General features: G+C 39.3%; 1 protein-coding gene across 1 annotated transcript; it reads left to right on the top strand.

Annotated features, from left to right (window-relative positions):
* The first annotated feature begins 8,866 nt into the window (after positions 1-8,866).
* RPL22L1 (ribosomal protein L22 like 1) lies at positions 8,867-13,448 on the top strand. The gene is made up of 4 exons (XM_032631666.1): positions 8,867-8,968; positions 10,656-10,748; positions 10,906-11,027; positions 12,378-13,448. The coding sequence occupies exons 1-4, from the start codon at positions 8,960-8,962 to the stop codon at positions 12,520-12,522; spliced, it is 369 nt and encodes a 122-aa protein (XP_032487557.1). The 5' UTR covers positions 8,867-8,959; the 3' UTR covers positions 12,523-13,448.
* The last annotated feature ends 7,653 nt before the right edge of the window (positions 13,449-21,101 follow it).

Below are 21,101 nucleotides of genomic sequence, written 5' to 3'. Positions count from 1 at the left end.
CAAAACCAGGCAAATTGTTTCACTGGAGAATTTTACCAAACTTTTAGAGACCAGATGGTTTCAAAGTTACATAGATTGCTTTAGAGCATAGAAAATCAGAACTTCTACATTATTTTTACAAAACAAATATAACATTGATACCTAAACTTCATAAAGTTAACCAAAATAAATACGAATGCTTATGCAAATATCCTAATATTCTATACTAGTAGTGATAGTCTCAAACCCCACATGAAGAAAATGATACCCATGCCCACATGGAGTTTATATCAGAGATGCAGGAATAACTCAATATTATGAAATCTATTAATTCACTCCCGTAGAAACAGGTTAATATCTAGGAAATCTCTCTTAATAGTATTCACTATATTATGAGTCTACAGAGATAGGTCATATTATTTTCTCCATAGATACTGAAAAAAACTGGACAAAACAATACCCATCCTTAAAACATCTCCCGGAAAACAAAGAACAGAAATCAACAGGTGAGGCTTCCCTGGTGGCGCAGTGGTTGAGAGTCCGCCTGCCGATTCAGGGGACACGGGTTCGTGCCCCGGTCCAGGAAGATCCCACATGCCGCGGAGCGGCTGGGTCTGTGAGCCATGGCCGCTGAGCCTGCGCGTCCGGAGCCTGTGCTCCGCAATGGGAGAGGCCACAACAGTGAGAGACCCGCGTACCGCAAAAAAAAAAAAAAAAAAAAAAAAAAAAAATAAGAAAGCAGGTGGATGAATAACATAAATATATCTACATTTATACATGATAACATGGTATATATAACATTTTATGTGTGTATGTGTGTGCATGCCCACGTGTGTGTGTGTTTATAAAATTGTAAAAGCTAGGCTTTTACCTAATGGAAAAACACGAAAGGCATTCTCAGTAAGGTCAAGAACTAGCTAGGCAAGAATGCCCACTATCTTGACCACTATTATATTGTTCTGAAAGTATTAGCCAATACTATCGGACAATAGAAAACAGTTAAGACACATTAGACTTGTAAAAGTAAGAGAAAAAACTTTTCTATTTTCAGATGATCTGATAGTATACCTGGAAAATCCCAGGTAATGAATGATAAACTCAAAAAATAAAATTATTCATCAAAGTAGCAGGATATAAGATTAACATGCAAAAATCAATAGTTTTTATAAACAAAAATAATAACCAATTAGAAGATAAAATGGAAGGAAAACCTCATTTACAGTAGCAACAAAAGGATGAAATATAATGAAGAAACATACAAAGAAATGTTCAAAACGTATATGAGGAAAACTATAAAACACTCCAGAAAGACACAAAGTTGACTTAAACAAATGGAAAGACATTCCTTATTCTTGGCTGATATTTCAATGTTATTGAGATGCTAGTTCTACCTCTTTTGGTTTATAAATTTAATGCAGCCCCCTCAAAAATACAAGCTTTTTTATGGAGTTAAGCAAGTTGCTAAAAAGTTCATATGGAAATATAAACATGCAAGAAATAGCTAAGAAAATACTGAAAAGAAAGAGCTATGAGTGGGGACTAGCATTACCAGAAATTAAAACTGCTACAAAGTCTCTATAATGAAAAGAGTGAGGTACTGGCAAATGAAAAGGCAAACCAATAGAGTGGAATATAAAGTCTAGAAATAGACCCAAATACATACAGAAATTTAGTATTTGATAAAAGTGGTATTGCAAACCACTTGGCAAATATTAATTTAGCTAAATTGTGCTGGGACAATTGGGAAAAAATAAATCTGGAAAACATAAAATGAATTCCATACAACATACACTCCAAATGAAGCAGTGGTCCAAATTGAAACAATAAACTAAGTCCTAGAAGGCAGTATGGGTGAATTTCTCCATAACTTGACTTCTTTTCAACTATGACTGAAAATGCAGATATAATAAAAAGATTTATAGATATACTGTAAAGAAAAAATAATAAATGGAGCAAAATGCTAACAATAGGTAAAAATCTAAAGGATATATAGACACACATATATTTATATATCCTTTATCCAGATTTTTATGCATTTGTATTTATATGTTTATAACGTATGTGTGTGCGTTTTGAACTATTTTTACAGTTTTCAGTAAGTTTGAAATAATTTATAAATAAAAAGTTTTTTAAATTTCAAAAAAGTGTGCATAGTACCAACCAATATTTACAAATGTGTGTAATTACTTGTGTAATCCAAATGATATAGATATACAAATACACATTCACAAACATTCAAGCCCCAAAGCATTAAATAGCTATTTCTAAGCAGGTGGGATTTTAGATATTTTTATGCATTATCTTTTTTGCTTCTCTATATTTCCTTTCATGAGCATTTCTTTCAGCATAAGAGGATAATAATTTTGTTATTTAAAAGTTCCTCAAGCATTGTCTATAGTAGTGAAAAGTGGAAATACTCCAAATGGACACAAACAGGTGAATGACTAAGCTAAAAATGACAAGTAATAAAATTAAGCAATGAAAAAAGATACTTGCTCTCATTTTAAAGGCTGATCAACTATTCAGAATTCCTGTGGCACTGTGTAACGAGAAAATCTTACTTCTGAAACTGCAATTGTTAAAAATAATTTAAAAATTACTTAGGTTTTTCTAAATACATACTGAGAGAAGAGATGAATTGAAGCAAGTATACATTTTCTTAATCATAGGTTTTAATGCTTTCCTATCAAATTAGTAAAGGGCAAGCAGCGACTTCAGTTCCTATTTCCCCTGCCTGATACCCTTAACTTGCATTTATGAGTATCTAACGAAGAACATTCTTAAGTTGGAGGAGTTAGAAGCAATATTCGTCAGTAGTAATAAGTTTCTCCTCAGCACTTGACTGTTGTTTGCACAGAAGGGCTATAGCACATCCTTTGTCAAAGCTGTGCAGTTTACTTCCATAGGACTGTTTGTCTGCAATGTCATTTGAGGATTTTTTTTGGAGATGGGTAGTGCAATGCCTCGTGACACTCAACATGCTCCATTTTGTAGCACATGGTGCAGACAGAAAAAATTCCATAAAAAAAACGATGAAATGGTATTTTTCCTACATATACAAAATCTTTTTTTTTTTTAATACAATGCTTGAATGGTGGTAACATTGAATACTGGTAGGTTTGGATAAAGGGAAATTTACAGATTCCAGTTTCATAAATAAGCTTCTAGCAAATAAAGTGAGTTTTAATAATAAGTAAATTTCAGATATGCAGAATACCGTCTACTTTCTATGTTACAGTGTGATCCTTTGTGATGTTAACAGTCCTGAGGTCTTCCAAAAGAGAACGCTGTAAGACTGAGGTACACCATCTGATCCTGTAAGATATTTTGTGTGATGCACAAACCCAGTACAGACACAGAGCTGCAGGAAAAGAAGATGTATGAAATACAAATGCACCATGACAGAAAACTCTGTTCAGAGCCTGTTTGCCTAAATGTCATAACATTGTGTGTGTGTGTGTGTGTGTGTGTGTGTGTGGTTTAAAATACGTATTGGTACTTACATGGATAAATGTTTATTAGACTATTACAAACATTCATTAAAATATCTATAATCTTTCCAGTACAAAATAGTAGTGTGGATTTTAAAGTTTTACGTTGACTGCAAGGTTTATGTTTTTGCAGGTGTACATGGATTTGCATATTAGAAAAATAATTAGAAAAAAAATGATGGTTGTGAGAACTTTTTCCCCACTGTTCTTAAGTGCCATTTTGTCATAAATGGCAAAAACACACACTTGTGTGTGCTTATTTCTGGGCTCTCTCTTCTATTGGTCTGTAAGTCTAACCGTGAAACAATATCCAATTGTTTTAATTATAGTATCCTTAAAATAATCTTAATCTATAGAGCAAGTCCTCCCACTTTATTTTTCCTTCTTCAAGTATATTCTGGCTATTCTGGTATCTGTGTTTCCATACAAATTTTCAAATTGGTTTCAAGAGAGAGGGAAGGAAGGATGGATAGATGGATGGACGGAAAGAAGGGGAAAAAGGAGAGAGAAAGAGGAGGGAGGGAGGGAGGAAGGAAGGAAGGAAGGAAGGAAAGAAACATCTGTTAAGTTACTGTTTGTGATCACATTGAACCTATAATTCAGTTTGGAGAGAATTGACATCTTTATTATATTGGTTCTTCCAGTCAAGGCACAATGAATGTCTACTTATTTAGTCTTCTTTAATTTTTCTCAATTATATTTTATAGTTCTGTGTAGAGGTCTTGTACATTTTTTATTTTTTCATAGGTATTTGATATATTTATGTTATTGAAAATATCTTCTTTACTTTTCATCTTCTAATGTATTGCTGGTTTATAGATATGCAATTGAGTTTTATACCTAAACTTTGTATCCAGCAATCCTGATAATTCACATATTAATTCTGATAATTTATCTGCAGATTATTTTAAATTTTGTACACATGCAATTGCATATCCACTGGAAATAATGGCCCAACTTGCTGCATAACAGTTTGCTGGATATGGTTTTATTAATAAGATATCTGTGATTATAGTATATTAAAATAAATATTTCTACTAATATAAACAAGTTGATGACTGAAAGAGTTTGTGTAAACTTGGTGTCTTAGCCTTCATACATTCGGTTTATTTGGGGAAATGATCCCAGGTAACAGAAATAAGGAACCAGGAAGTGGGAAAGAGCAAAAGCAAACAGGAGTGTGCTGGGGACAAGTGAGGCTTAATCCTGCTGGGATCTTCCATGCAATGATGTAGAATGTACTTCTTTTTTTTTTTTTTTAATTTATTTATTTATTTATTTATTTATTTTTGGCTGCGTTGGGTCTTCGTTTCTGAACGCAGGCTTTCTCTAGTTGCGGCGAGCGGGGGCTACTCTTCGTTGCGGTGCGTGGGCTTCTCAACGCGGTGGCTTCGCTTCGCCTGTTGTGGAGCACGGGTTCTAGGGTGTGCGGGCTTCAGTAGCTGTGGCTCACGGGCTCCAGAGCGCAGACTCAGTAGTTGTGGCACACGGGCTTAGTTGCTCCGCGGCATGTGGGATCTTCCGGGACCAGGGCTTGAACCCGTGTTCCCTGCATTGGCAGGTGGGTTCTTAACCACTGCGCCACCAGGGAAGCCCTAGAATGTACTTCTGAACTGTCCACTCAAGAGAAAGAAGAAGGGAGTGGCAATTTGGAGCAGGTGCAACTTGGCAGTGTCTCCCCATATATTTTTCACCTTTTATCTCTATGGCTTCTCTGAGGAGAGGCGTGGGAATCTCCCTACTAACACTCATTTACACATGTACAACCTGGAAATACAAGGCAGTTAACACCCCATGTATAACCATTGACTAGTGGGGGACAGGAAACTGTGGATAAATGCTCCCTTCTTCTGGATTAAAAGGGAAGCTGACCAAGTGTGAGTTTGGGCATAAAAGGTGTCTGTTAAAATTAGCATTATTTTTTCCTCAGATGTGTGGTAGCACTCACTGGTGAAGCTATATGGGTGTTTTTCTTGTGGGAAGGTTTTAATTACAAATTCAATTTAGTTAAAAGATAGAGGACTATCAGATAGTGTGTTTTTTCTTGTGTAAATTCTAAGTTGTATTTTTTGGTATTCATTTCTTCTAATTGGGCATACAGTAATTTAAACTATTCTCATTTTTAATTGTAATGTAACATATACATATATAGAAAAGCACACAGATTATAAACTTACAGCTTGATGAATTTTCACAAACTACACACACTCATGTAACCGCCACCAAGATCAAGAAACAGAACATTACTAGCACCCTAAGCCCACAAAATAAACATGTTATTTTTTTATACAGTAGGTGTTTGTTTAGATTCACTCACAAGTTAGCCATTTTCTTTGCTCACTATTTCTTTTGGCCCATAGGCCTTCTTTCTAGGATTCTTTTCCTTTATCCTGAAGTATATTTTTCAGAGCTCCTTTCCTGGGGGTCTGCTGATAGCAGATTTTCCGCTGTGTTATCTAAAAATGTCTTAAATGCATCTTTACTCTTGAAAGATAGTTTTATACTTTTTAGTTCTAGGGAGACAGCTATTTTCTCTTAGCACTTTGAAGATAATAATCCTCTGCTTCTGGCTTCCATTATTGCTTATGTGAAGTCAGCTGTTAATACAACCCCTGTTAGTAAATATTTTGGTTTTACTTTCGGGATGCTTTCAAAATAATTTTGCGTTTGTGTTTTGAAGTTTCACTACAAGTGTTTAGGTGTGCGTTTCTTTTCAGTCATCCTGCTTGAGGTCTATTGGGCTTCCTGAATCTAAGAATTCAGCTGTTATTTCTCTAAATTTTCCCTTTCCTCCATCTCCTCTATTGTGTCCTTTTAGATCTCCCATTTGACATAACTGGAACATTCTTACTCTGACATCCTTGTCCCTTAACCTGCCTGTTATATTTTCTATCTCTTTGCTTTTCTATGTTTTATTCTAAGTAATTTCCCATTCACTAATTTTCTCTGCAGTTGTTGTCTACTCTTCTGTTTAACTCATCCACTTTTCTAATTAAAGATCTTCTATTTTTAATTTCTAGAAGTTCTACTTTGTTCTTTTCTTTTATTATTATTTTTTTTTTGCGGTACGCGGGCCTCTCACTGTTGCGGCCTCTCCCGTTGCGGAGCACAGGCTACGGACACGCAGGCTCAGCGGCCATGGCTCACGGGCCCAGCCGCTCCGCGGCATGTGGGATCTTCCCGGACCGGGGCACGAACCCGTGTCCCCTGCATCGGCAGGCGGACCCTCAACCACTGCGCCACCAGGGAAGGCCTGTTCTTTTTTTTAAAAAAAAAAATCCTGGCCAATTTCGACTGTCCCTGGTTCCCTTATCGTATTTTAAATAGTTTAACTTTTAAATATATTAAAGACACTTATTTGCATTTGCTTCTGCCTGGCACTACCAAGCCAAGCATATTTTTAAACTACATTTTTAGGCTGGAGCTTTCTCATGCTAGTTGAGCAGACCTAATTCTAGCCCTAAACTTTTATGAGCATGAGGACTGGTCATTTCTGTCTCCAAAAAAATTCTTTTACTTTTCCACCAACTTAACCATACATTAGAAATTATTGATAAAACTATATTTTAGCCAGTTTTTTAAGGTGGCTACACATGGGAGGGTTTCTCTGTGAATCTAATCTGCCATATCCTTCTATATTTTATTTTACTGCTCTATTCAGGCTCCATTATCATATAGATCCAATGACTGAAGTTTATAATATATCAGAAATGTATCTATCATATATTATAGGATCTTATGTTTGAATTGCAGAAAAGACAACTTCCCTTCATTGTTTTAAATTGTCTTGGCTCTTTTTAGACACCTATTATTTCATATGTTTTAGAATCTATTGTCAAAATAAAAAATATCTATGGGGTGTTGATAGGCATTGTATATATATATATATATATATATATATATATATACATACATATATATACATGGAGAGAGAGAGAGAGAGAGAGAGAGAGACAGGGAGAGAGACTCTGTGTGTGTAAAATTTGGTTATTTACAATATTTAACCTTACTATCTAATCTGCCCATTTGCAGTTAATATATTTTTTAGGGGTTTTTTTTCCTAATTAAGAGGAGTTTTTTTCGGTTATAGCTTCTATTTAGTTATTTGGGGATTACTAGTTATTTTGAAACACATGTTGTTTTTAATACCCACTTTGTACAAATGGCTTAATAGTTCTTAAGGATTTTTTGTCATGACATGGAAGGCTGCCAAAAACAAGCAACAAAGTAATAAGTGCCTCAATTAATGGCTTATTTTCAAAACATCCAATAGTACAAGGATCATTTCTGCTTTTCAGCCTGGGCAGCCCTCAAGGAGAAAATGCCAATGGCTCTTCTCTCCCCTTAATGTTTGGAAAACAAATGAAGTCATGGTGGTTCTTAAGGCAAACAAGCAAAAAATCTTGAAACGGATTTCTTCTAGGAATTCAACATCTCTTTTTAGAACCTACACGTTGTATGCTTCATTAAAGTATAGTTCTCACTATTACTAATCAGTGTCATAAAGGAAATACACAGCTGTCACTCTCTAGGGTCACCCTCCAAATTAACATCAAAAGTCCACCCCATCTGCTACCCCTGGTCCCCCGCATGACAGTTTAACCTCACCAAAAAATATTGCAAAACGCTGAGAGGCATGCCACTTTTCTGAAACGACGTCAACTGACAATCCTTCAAAACTCAAAAATGACTTCTTTTTTCCTTTTGTCATCAAGACTATCACCACTGCACATCCATCCTGGTGTGTCTTTTACATTTTAGTAGTTAGGTCTCAGCAAACATTCCTTGAATATTAACTGCGAGGCATTTTGGATGAAAGTCAGGAGTCCTAGGATTAACTCTAAAACCTATAAAATAGAATAAATTACACACAATGTGTGAACAAGTGAGCACTATGTATTCTTCGCTGAAAGGTTTTTTTGGGGTTGTTTTTTCGTTTTGGGGTTTTTTTTCCCCTCAAGAACCAAGTTTGTTTTGGCTCCCTGAAACACTGATTTCCCTCAACAGTTATTTAGAAAACAAGACTTAAAAACATATATACAGAAATAATTTTTTTTGCTGGAAGATTATAATTGCAATATAAGACAGGAGATCCCAAAGGAACCTGAGACATTGCCTTGCCCTGATTGGAAAAAAGATCCAGGCGATTAGTGAAAAATGTTTCCTGTATCCCTCGGGTGTGTGCATCTGGAGCGGCCTCCCAGCAAGCAACCGCAGAGACCTCTGTGGTCAACCAGCGTTTGTCGTCACCAGCGTAAAATCGTGAATGGTTTCAGCTACCGCTGCTGGTGGACGCTCAGGAAAAGTGACTGCCTACTGCACTCCAGGCTACGCCCCCGGTTTCCTGGGTTACTAGCCTCCGCGCTCCTCCCAAGTCCTCTTCCGGGAGGCGGCGATCTTACGATCTCGGCGCGTGACGCAGCACGCTTTGGTATAAATGTGTGCCGCCGGCCTTCGCTTTTTCTCTGATCGCGCTGCCGGCGTGCAAGATGGCTGTGGTGAGTGACGTTGGTCTCGCTGGGAGTATATTACTCCAATGTAGATGATTTTTGCAGCTGGCGAGCTGGGAGCGTCAAAGTCTAGGTCGAGGAAGGGTAAAAATGGAGACTTGGGTCAGGAACACAACCAGGATGTTAAGATTATAAGTTTCTGACTCCTGGCAACTGCCATGTGGTCTGGAGGAGTTCGAGCTGGGCCCAGAATTGGGTTAGGATGGGCGGTCGTGGGAGCGCAGGGAAGGAGGAAGCACGACGGTGGACGGGGCTAGTGGGACAGAATTTGGGCCATTGCTTTTCTCCCTCGTGCCTGGTAACGCCGATGATAACCTGTTTATTTGCACTAGGAAGCAAATGTGGGTAATTGGTTAGGCCCGGTCGAATGGCCTTGCCAGGGCGGAGGGGCACCCGAGACACTCAACTCCCGGGATAGCCGCGGTTGCAGAAGTTTCAGAGAACTTTAAAACTAAGTTGGGGAAGAAATTTCTTCATTATCTCATAACGAGTTTTTTTTTTTAAAGGTGAAAGCCACGACTCTTAAGCAAATAGAAAAGGAACATGCTTCAGAGACTTTATTTATTAATAAGGGGACCAGTAATACGTTAAAGCCGGTCCAAAGAACATTTGATGTTAGGGTAAAATTGCTGGGTTAAATACGAAAGTAGATAATGTCCAAAGCCCTCTGGGCTTATCTCTCCCCCCAGATAAATGACTTGCCTGTCCGAAGTTAACCGATGCCCCAACAAAGGTATAAATTGCCCAGTCAAGGCCAGTTCCTAGTCTTCTCTTTTACCAGTTCCAAGTTCGGGATAAATTTTTTTGGCACAAAGTATGCCACTGCCTAAGAAAGCGAACTGGCTTTAGTGCTTGGTATCCATTTGGTTGGATTTTACGTGTAGCCTTATTCCGCGGTATTGGCCTAAAAGTTTTGGGTATGGAAAACTTAAGTAATACATGTTTAAAAAAAAAATTACCAGATTAAAGGTATCTCTCCCCTTTCCTTTCCTCACCCATAACAGCATTAAGGATTGAATTCCCTACACATTAGTGGGCAGAATATCCTGTTCTGGCAGGCGGCTGAGCTTGGACTAGGTGGTACACTACCTGTTTCCCCATATGCAGTGGGGATGGCAGTACTAAAGTAGTGCCTTTAGTAATTTAAAATTGAACATCTGTGGTCTGGAAAATATCAATAATAGAAGCCCACAAAACTTAAGTCTTGATAACTTGAACAAAATGGGCCTGGTTAGCGGTTCAAACCAAGCTAGGTGGGTATTTTTTAGTTTTAACTTGTAGTAGAAAGTAGATTGATTCTCTTATTCTTTTCCATTTGCAAAATAGGATTCTTTGGAATCTTCTGATGAAGGAAACTAGTAGTAGCTCAGCATATACTTTGCGCTTTCTTGAGCTTTGCCCTTGTGAGGCACTTACGTGGTGAACAGGGGAAATTTCCATCGGATTTCATGAAACTTGATTTTAACCAAGTTAATGAGTGTACTCCCCCTACACATAGCCTGGTTTAAAAAAAGTTAGGGTATATCTGATAAGTATTAAGCAATTTTTTTAGAATTTTGCACCATTTCATGTATATAGCCTCATTGTACAATACTGCACTGATACAGATCTTTGATTTTGTGTATAAAGTGAATAAATTCTTGTAGAGAGCCATAATTATATTAACTTTCTGTAGAAGAAAGACAAGAAGCCTAAGAAGTCAACCTGGAAGTTTAATTTGGACCTTACTCATCCAGTAGAAGATGGAATTTTTGATTCTGGAAATTTTGTAAGTATCACTCAATTCAGCTTGTTTTTTATCATCTTAAAAATGAATTGAGTATGTAATATTTGATTTTAACCTAAGCTCTGTTCCTAGGGTACCTTCCCTAGTGAATATCTAGGGTTTTCTTCCCTAGTGTGGCATTTTTTCTGTTTTAAAATAGGAACAGTTTCTACGGGAGAAGGTTAAAGTGAATGGAAAAACTGGAAATCTTGGGAATGTCGTTCACATTGAACGCTTCAAGAGTAAAATCACAGTTGCTTCTGAGAAACAGTTCTCTAAAAGGTTGGTATTTGTTTTCCATGGTATTTTGTTTTAACAATGTTGGGTGCTTTAATATTAGAATACGTTTGAAGAAACATATCTGTTGTGTAACTTGGGAGTAGTGTCCCAACTTTCTTAGTCTTGGTTGTCTAGTAGAAGCAGCCAATCAAAGGTAAAGTCTTTAACGTTGATGTTGCAGCCAGTTTTCGTTCATTCAGTTTACTTGGCAAATAGTAGATAATACATGGCAGCACTGTTGCAGGACTGAGTAGCCTGGCAGTGAACCAAGCAGACTAAGTACCCACTACCAAGGAACTTAAATTCTAGAGTGGAGAAGAGAGATAATGAAATGCAATATTAAGTAGTTGATAAGTGCTGTGTACGTGCATAAAGAAGGTTGGTGTATAAAGTGGTCAGGGGAAGCTTCATCTAAATGAAATGCAGTAGTGAGCCATGCAAATTAAGGAATTGATTGTTGTGGCTGAGGAAGATTGATGGTGGAAACTGAAGACTTAGGAGCCTACTGTGATAGGAAATGGTGGCTTGGATTAAGGTGGTAGCAGTGCATGTTAGCTGTGGTCATGAATTAATCACTAGGTATTTGGAGATGAAGTATCTGTCTTCAAGGATCTTATAGACATGCAGATAATTGTTATAAATGCAGTACTGTAACTGTTACATTGAAGGTAGAGATTGGTAAAGCAAGAATTTGCAGAGAACCTGAGAATAAGCTTAGCGTTGCCAGTGGAATGAAGTATTTCTAACAGGGAGCAACATTAACAAAGGGCAGGGAGGCTTGAGACGAATGCTTGCGAGTTCAGGATTGCTGTAAAATGTAAACGGTGAGAATGGCTGGAATGGTGAAATTAGGCCTGCTGTAAGCTTTTTTATAAGGACTGAGCCATATGCTAGTTGCAAGACTGGATAATCTTAAACTTGTGAATTGGATTCAGCGCTGTTGATGGTTTGCCTCTTGTTTATCCAAGGTGGGATTAAGGTTAGGGAGGTTGATAGTAGGGAAGAGAATGTTGACATTTTAGTACATAACATTTGAAGAATAAGATCGTATATTGTTTAAAAAATCTAATGTGGCAGTAAGACTGAAGAGGAAACTACTATTATGCTCTTAAGCATAAAGTTTATTTGGGGAGGGGAGAAATAAGGGTTTTGATAGGGCATAAACTGATTTTAATTGGGGTTGAGATGCTGCCATATTTATATCCCTAGCAACCTTGCTAATGCTTAATACAAATGAAAGGAAAGATTGTGGAGGGAACTGGGAACACAGAAGACGAATATGACAGTGCATATTTTATATAATAAGCCTTTACACAGCAGGTATTTTATGAAATTCATGTCTTTATTTTAAAGGTATTTGAAATACCTCACCAAGAAGTACCTTAAGAAGAACAATCTTCGTGATTGGCTTCGTGTGGTTGCGTCCGACAAGGAGACTTATGAACTTCGTTACTTCCAGATTAGTCAAGATGAAGATGGATCTGAGTCTGAGGACTAGATGAAGCCATCCCTTTCAGGGCTTTGCTTGCTAACAAAACAAATGAAGTATACAAGAGAAACATCTGGAAATGGACCTTCAGTTTATCAGTGAATAAAAAACATTACTCTGTATGTTAAGCATTCATCTCTTTGATTTAAGTGTATGCTGTTTATATGGTGCTGGCTTTCCTTTAATACTTTTTTTTGTTTGTTTTTCTTTCGTCGGCACGGGCCTCTCACTGTTGTGGCCTCTTCGGTTCCGGAGTACAGGCTCCGGATGCACAGGCCCAGCGGCCATGGCCCACGGGCCCAGCCGCTCCGGGGCACGTGGGATCCTCCCGGACCGGGGCACGAACCCGTGTCCCCTGCATCAGCAGGCGGACTCTCAACCACTGCGCCACCAGGGAAGCCCCCCTTTAATACTTTTTTTAAAAAAAATTTATTGGAGTATAGTTGATTTACAATGTTTTGTTGGTTTCGGGTATACAGCAAAGTGAATCAGTTATACACATGCACTCCTTTTCTTTTTTAAGATTCTTTTCCCATATAGGCCATTACAGAGTGTTGAGTAGAGTTCCCTGTGCTATACAGCAGGTTCTTATTAGTTACCTGTTTTATGTATAGTAGTGTGTACATGTCAGTCCCAATCTCCCAGTTTATCCCCACCCCCCACCCCCGCTGCCCTTATCCCCTGGTAACCATAAGTTTGTATTCTACATTTGTTACTCTACTTCTGTTTTGTAAATAAGTTCTTTGGTACTCATCTGTTGTTTTTTTTTAAAACTTTCTGTAAGCAGTATTTAAATAGCCTATAGCTAGTGGAATTTCTTCCAGGATTTCTGGAGTGTACTACTTTTACAAATGTCCTTGAGTTAAAGTATACAGTGAAAAAATGAAGCACAATTTTGGGTATAACTTTATATAATAAAGTATTTCAATTCTCTTGACAGTCTCAAATATCGTCGTACAGTTTATAAATGAAATCCTGAGTGCCTAGAACAGTTCTGGCACATAGGTGCTCAATATTGAATCACTCCTGCCCTTTGCTTCAAAGGAGCAACTTTCCTAATTAGCCTAAAGGCTCTATGAGTTGAGCATAGTACTGCTCTAAACCAGCTTGCCTATTAGAGGTCTCTGTCCAGATGCCTTGTGGGCACTAGAAACGCAAAACCTTCAAATCTGAACTCATTATCTTGCCCAGTACACTGTGTCTGTGTTCCTTGTCTGAATAATAATTCACTCAGCCAGTTGGAATCCTCTCTCTCCTCTCAGCACCCCCTCCTGATCATGCTAAAAATGGTGGTCTTCTGTTGCATAAAACTTTATAGTAGATAGACCCTTTATCCCAAGTAAAGCAACCTTTGAGAGCTCTAAGCAGCATGGTTTGTCAAAATCCAAATTGTAGATGAGAATTATGGGAGCCATATAAGTTTACTTTTCCATTGGTCCCAAGGTAGTATTAGTACCTCAGGCATGGGCTGTGAGTCCTGATAGTAGAATCATGTTGCCAGATCTTGAGTATACCGACCTAATACAGATGAATATAATTGGTTTTGGGAGTGTTAAAAGTTTTAATTCTCTTACTAAGACCTTGTTTTAAGTACTCACCAATGTTACACAGCAACTCCCTAACTGCCCCATTTGAATTGTTCATGTTTTTCACCAATAGTTACTGACATCCTACTATGTGCTTGCTCTTGAGCATTGTGGATGCAATGGAGAAAAAACAGCCTGTTTCCAGGTATGGTGAGGGAAACTGTCCAAATAATCATGTAAAATACAACAAAGAAGAGGGGTTTTAAAAAGGAATTTGATGCAGTCAAGGAAAGTAACAGGGTGTTTGAGCTGACCTAGAACAGGCCAGGTAATCTCTGGGTAAACAGAAAAGGGTGTTCTAGCCAGAGGGAACAGCATAGGTAAAATTCTTGGGACATTGAGGATCTGGTTGGCATCCAGTGCATCTGGAATGGAATGATTGGTTATGAGAAGAATCTGGAAAGGTAAGCAGAAACCAGCACATGCAGGACAGAAGTTGATGCTTGCCTTTAATCGAGAGAAATGGTAAGCTACTGAATTTTTTTTTTTTTTTTTTTTTTTTTTTTATGCGTTACGCGGGCCTCTCACTGCTGTGGCCCCTCCCGTTGCGGAGGACAGGCTCCGGACGCGCAGGCCCAGCGGCCATGGCTCACGGGCCCAGCCGCTCCGCGGCATGTGGGATCCTCCCAGACCGGGGCACGAACCCGTGTCCCCTGCATCGGCAGGCAGACTCTCAACCACTGCGCCACCAGGGAAGCCCTAAGCTACTGAATTTTAAGTGGAGTGTAATGAGATAAGCGTTTTGAAAAAGATCTGTGTCTGCATTACGAAAAATGGTTTTCAGTGGCAGTCATTGGATGCAGGGAGACAGGAGGCTTATGGCTGTATCTGTGATGGTAGGTAAGAGGTGTTGGAGATGGGAGAAGTAGATTTTAGAGATTTTTCAGAGGATAAAATTTGTGGGACTTGGTGATGGACATTGGTGGAAAGGGAGAAATGTCAAGGATGACATACAGTGGGCTTAGATGGTGGCATTTGCCAAGTTTGGTAACATTGGAAGAAGGCAAGAGTAGGTTTAGGCCATGCTGAATTTGAGGTCCAGAAGGTGTCAAGCATGAAGTTGAATATAGCGTAGGTTTAGAGCTCAGAGGAAGGATCTAGGTGAAGATACCTGCTAGTCTTGTGCACCTGGGTACTAAACAGTGGGCATGGGTGAAGCTGCCTATAGAGAGCGCAGAGTGAGGATCAAGTGTTGCAAACACCAGCTGCCTCCTTAATTTCTCCCCTAGAGTAATCTTTCAGAAACACAGTTAATTTAGCATTTGATGTGTGCTGGGACCTGGGTACACTCTGCCAGGTAAGATATGCATGCCTTTAAGGAGTTGGCAGGTTAGTTGAGACAAGCGCATTCATTTAACAGATTTATTGAGAGCAACTGCTTGCTGGCATTGGGGATACTGCAGTACAAAATAGAAACATTTGTCTTCGTGAAGCTTATACTCCAGTGGAGGAAGACAAAGCAAAATGTATGGTATATGGTGGTAAATGTTACGAAGGAAAATCAGACATAAGGGATGTAGGGAGGGAGGCATGTTGAATTTGTCTATAGGGTCAGGAAAGGCTTTACTGAGAAGGGCTCAATTGAGGAAAGAGCTAGTGGATCCAACTAGATACCTGGGGGAGAAGCATCCAGACACAATAACAGAACAAAGGCTCTGAGGCAGGAGTGTCTCTGCTACATTCAAGGAGCAACAAAGGGGCTGCTGAGCTGAGTGTGTGGTGGAGAGTCTAAGGATGAGGTAAAACTAGAAAGGTGAAGGGGTATGTGTGTTGCGGGGTGGGCGGTGATAGGGGAGGATGTGCCAAGCGTAGCAGATTAAAACAGTCAACAGTTTCTGAGGATGGGGAGTCTAAGGAGCAGCTTACCAGGGTGGTCCTCGTTCAGGGTTTCACGATATTGCTGTCAAGCTGTGGGCCTCGGCTGCAGTCATGCAAAAGTTAACAAACTACTGCCTCTTTTTGTAAATAAAGTTTTATTGGAACACAGCCATGCCCATTATTTTTTGTTTGCGTACAACGGTAGAGTTGAGTAGTTTGCAGTAGGGACCATATGACCTGCAAGGACTAAACTATTTACTGCCTGGCCCTTTAAGAAAAACTTTCCTTTAGGCTTAACTGGAGCTCAAGGATCAGCTTCTAAGCTCCCTCCCAAGGGTGATGGTAGGAAAATTGAGTTCCTTGCCAGGTGGGCTCTACATGGACCTGTTCATGACATGGCAGCTGGTTTTTACCCAGAATGAGTGATTCATGGGAGAGAGAAAGCAGCCAAGGTGGCAACTGCAGTGTCTGTAACCTAATCTCAGAAATAACATGCCATCACTTCTGCTTTATTCTATTGAGCACACAGGGCTACCTTGGAACAGAGTGGGAGGGGATTACATAAGAGTTCAAATACCAGGAGGTGGAGCTCATTGGGGTCACCTTCAGGCTGGCTACTACAGGGGATGGCAAGTAGGGGGAGCTTTGTAGACCATTGAAAGGGCTTCACCTATTTTTCTGAGTTCTGTGAGGAGCTACTGAGAGACTTGAGCAGAGAAGTGTCATGATCTGACATTTTAAATGAATGATTATAGTGAAGTATTTTGTTAGTCTATGATAAGTTTCAGAAATTCAGAGAATCTCAGACTAGGCATTCTGGGTAGGTGACTTCACAGTTTGGAAGTTGACTTTATTTTGAAGGGCTGAGTCTCGGATTGCCTTACAGGGTCTCTGCATCAACCGGAAATTGGCTTGTTTTTAACATTATTGTTTTTATTTATTTTTAACTTTTTATTTATTATGGAGAAAGAGAAAACTTATTTACTCTGTGTTCCTATCTACTCCCCACACCCCCAGATTATTTTAAAGCAAATTCCCAACATATCATTCTACCCATAAACTTCTGTTTGTTTCTCTAAACTTTAGTATCTAAAAGATAAGGACTCTTTAAAGCTAACTACCATACCATTATCACACCTATAACAAATTAACAATATTTTCTTATATTATTCATTGTCAAATCAGTGTTTAAATTTCCCCAAATAACTTTTTAACTGTGCATTTCAGGGTTGTAGTTAAATAATGGCTCTTAAACCTCCTTTAATCTAGAGTTTTTCTGTTTCTGTCTCTCTCTCTGCCTCTCTCCCTCTCTCCCTCTCTCCCTCTTCCTTTCCCAATTTATTTGTTGACCAAACTGGGTCATTTGCCCTGTAGAATTTCCCACAATCTGCATTTTCATGATTCCTCGCCTCCCAGCCTCAGTAGTGTCATTTAACATATTCCTCTGTCCACTGTGTTTCCTGTGAATTGCTAGTTTGTTCTAGAAGCTTGATCAAATATTAGACTGAAGTTTGATTTGGGGGGGCTAGAATACTTACAGGTGTCATTGTGCACATCTGTTAAGAAGTGTATGATGTTTGATTTCCTCTTGTCACATTAGTACCACTGAAACCACTGCCTAGGTTCATTATTTCCCTAGAGGTGTCCAAATGGTGATACTCTATCATTCTTTTAAAATTTATGGGCTGAAATACCCTAGAAGAAGTGCCCCTCATCAAACCCAAGCTACAACTATAAGAAAGATAGGATAAGTGCTTGCTTCTTTTCTTTTATGTATTACTTTTCAAGTTAATTTCCAAGCAGATTGCTTCTAAAGGTGATCAATGAGGGGTTTTGTTTCTTTGGTTTTTTTGTTTGTTTTGTTTTATTTTAGTGTCATACTGAACCTATGGTGTAAAAGTATTGAATATTTGGTATGTTCTAATCCATTGTAATTACTTTTATTGACTCAAATGGTTCCATTTTGACCAATGAGAGCCTCTTCAAATTGGCTCCTGAGTTTTTTTTTGACATGACCTCAGTAGTGTTTTATTTCTTCCATGGTTTCTGACATAACATGTTCCAGGCTCTTCCAGATTTCCTTCCCCAGATCTGGAATCATCCATTTCTCTAAAGAGCTCTGGATCATGTTCCAGGTGTCAGAGGTGCTCATTGCTACTGGTTTGATCATTGTTTCTAGACATATTCAGTGGACAGAGAAAGGAAATATATTTTTGTTTTTCAAGACAGTATAGTATACTTAATGAGTTTATACTGATGCTTCCAATTCAAATTCAGGATGACAGGGTTTTTACGTCATCTATTGCACAGACATATTTCCTTTTTCCACGCTGAAAATTTCAGTGACGCCAACACCAGTACTCGTTTGCTTTACCTTACAGTCCACACATAATAGTCTCAAAAAGGCAATACCAGCATTACTACCTATAATATAATACTTTACAGTTTAAGATTGTTTCACAGTTCTTTTTGTCCTTATGGTTTACCCACTAGGAATGAACAAAGTCCTATGTTTTAAAGTCACTGGAGATGATTCATCTCTCCATGGCTGTGGCACAGACTTGATACACAGGTTCATTTATTTCATTTTTCTTTTGATTTTTAAAGTTTGCTTAAAATCTTTTTATGTTTTATAATTCTGGAAGATATTTACAAGTTTCCAAGGTCCAAAACAAAGTATGTTTAAAGAAGTCTAGCTCCTGTATTAGTCCCCTCCATTCAGTTTCATCCCTTCCCTTACAGGTAGCTATTTAAAAAGGATATTTTGGTTTATCTGTCCTTTTTTTTTTTCTTTTTTTTTGGCTGCGTTGGGTCTTCGTTGCTGCGCCTGGGCTTTCTCTAGTTGCGCCAAGTGGGGACTACTCTTCGTTGCGGTGCGTGGGCTTCTCATTGCGGTGGCTTCTCTTGTTGAGAAGCATGGGCTTTAGGCATGCAGGCTTCAGTAGTTGTGGCACGCAGGCTCAGTAGTTGTGGTGCGCGGGCTCTAGAGTGCAGGCTCAGTAGTTTTGGCGCACGGGCTTAGTTGCTCCGCAGCATGTGGGATCTTCTCCGACCAGGGCTTGAACCCGTGTCCCCTGCACTGGCAGATGGATTCTTAACCACTGCACCACCAGGGAATCCTCCATCCATTTTTAAAAAGATATGCACCATTAGCTAAATGATAGCTTACTGTACTCACTTTTCTCCACATTACTTTTACTTCACGTAATAGTATTGTGGAGTCATCACTCCCACGTGGATGCACTGAACTTTATCCAACCAGTTCTCCATGGATGGGCATTTGAGTTGTTCCAAGCTTTTGCTACTATAAATAGTGCTGCAATGAGCCTCATGCACATGCCTTTTCGTATTGTTGCCATCAAATCTTTGGAGTGGATTTCCAGAAGTGAGACTCTTAGGTCAAAAGATAAATGAACGTATAATTTCACTATATATTGCCAAATTTTCCTCCATGAGGGTTTTACCATTTTACCCTCCTGCTGGCCTTCCCACCAGCAACATATGGAAATGTCCATGGACTCACTAACAGATTTTGTCGTCCAGTTTGGGTATTTTTGTCTGATGGGTAAGACATTGTTTTCAGGATAGTTTAATTTGCATTTCTCTTATGAGTGAGGTTGAGTGTAATTAGTTAAAGACCATTTGCATTTCTTTTTCTGTGGGCTGCTTGTTTATAGCTCTAGGATATTTATGGGATTCTTGGTCTTTTTATTCTTTCTTTTTTTTTTAAAGTTATTTATTTTTGGCTGCGTCAGGTCTTAGGTGCTGCACGCGGGCTCTTCGTTGTGGTGCATGGACTTTTCTCTAGTTGTGGCGCGGGCTCCAGAGCCTGTGGGCTCTGTAGTTTGTGGCACGCAGGCTCTAGGTGAGGTGCGTGAGCTCAGTAGTTGTGGTGTGCGAGCTTAGTTGCTGTGCAGCATGTGGGATCTTAGTTCCCTGACCAGGGATCGAACCCACGTCCCCTGTGTTGGAAGGTGGATTCTTTACCACTGGACCACCAGGGAAGTCCCTTATTCTTTAATTTTAGAAGCTCACTCTATGTTAAGGTTATTAAACTCTTGCCTATGATATAAGTTGCACATTTTCTTTTTAATTTGAATCTTTTCCTTATATTTATGGTATGTTTTATCTTATCTTGTTGAAGTGTTATTTTTCTGCAATTGAATCCTAATCTTTTCCTCATTGTTTCAGAATTTTTGAGTCAAGGTTGGGAAAGTTTTCCCTTTTTCCAGGTTATAGAAGAATTCATTCATGTTTTCTTCTAGTGCTTGTATGGTTTTATTTTTAAAATTTAGGTCTCTGTTCTATTTAGAATTTATCCTGGTTTACAATTTGAGAAGTAGATGTAACTTTACCTTTTTTTTCCCCATGTGGCTACCCATTTATACCATTACCCCTGATTAAGAAGTGCTCAGGAAGTTTTGGGCTTCCCTGGTGGCGCAGTGGTTGAGAACCCGACTGCCAGTGCAGGGGACACGGGTTCAAGCCCTGGTCTGGGAGGATCCCACATGCCGCGGAGCACCTGGGCCCGTGCACCACAACTACTGAACCTGAGCTCTAGAGCCCGCAAGCCACAACTACTGAAGCCCGCGCACCTGGAGCCCGTGCTCCACAACGGGAGAGGCCACCGCAGTGAGAAGCCCACACATCGTGATGAGGAGTGGCCCCCGCTTGCCACAACTGGAGAGAGCCCGCACACAGCGGCAAAGACACAACGCAGCCAAAAATAAATAATTAAAAAAAAAAAAAAGTGCTCAGGAAGTTTTGATTAGCATTAATTTTCCTACTTGTCTGGAAATCCTTGTTTGTGGTTATGCTGAAGTGATGGAGAGTCTACATTTATAGCTTTGGTGTGCTGTTCTTTTACCAGCTGGATGATTTAAATGCCAGAAAGGCCATTTTTAAATAATGTTTTGCAGTTTATAAAGGAATTTCTCTTCTCCTTTGACCCTTCAGCAGCCCTGTGTGATAGAACATTACTTTCCCCATTTTGTATGTGAGCATATGACCACTGGCTTTCCCAGGATCACATTCCTTCCACCTCTCAGTCCTCAACCCAGTGGTCCTCCTGCCCTAGGGCCGTGCCACTTCTTCAGCACACAAGGCCATGGTGAGGCTGAGATGTAGTGGGGGAACACTAATCTGGGGGTCACAAATCCTGCCTCTGCTGCCTACAAGCTGTGT

This window comes from Phocoena sinus, chromosome 4, assembly GCF_008692025.1.
Source record: "Phocoena sinus isolate mPhoSin1 chromosome 4, mPhoSin1.pri, whole genome shotgun sequence".
Classification (NCBI taxonomy): domain Eukaryota; kingdom Metazoa; phylum Chordata; class Mammalia; order Artiodactyla; family Phocoenidae; genus Phocoena; species Phocoena sinus.
The sequence above is the reverse complement of the archived record's forward strand: the minus strand, read 5'-3'. Positions and strand labels throughout refer to the sequence as shown.

Bases quoted from the DNA above. Each gene is read 5' to 3' on its own strand.
- RPL22L1 (XM_032631666.1), top strand. The intron at 10,749-10,905 runs GTAAGTATCACT...GTTTTAAAATAG, and splicing joins TTTTTGATTCTGGAAATTTT to GAACAGTTTCTACGGGAGAA. The intron at 11,028-12,377 runs GTTGGTATTTGT...TTTATTTTAAAG, and splicing joins GAGAAACAGTTCTCTAAAAG to GTATTTGAAATACCTCACCA.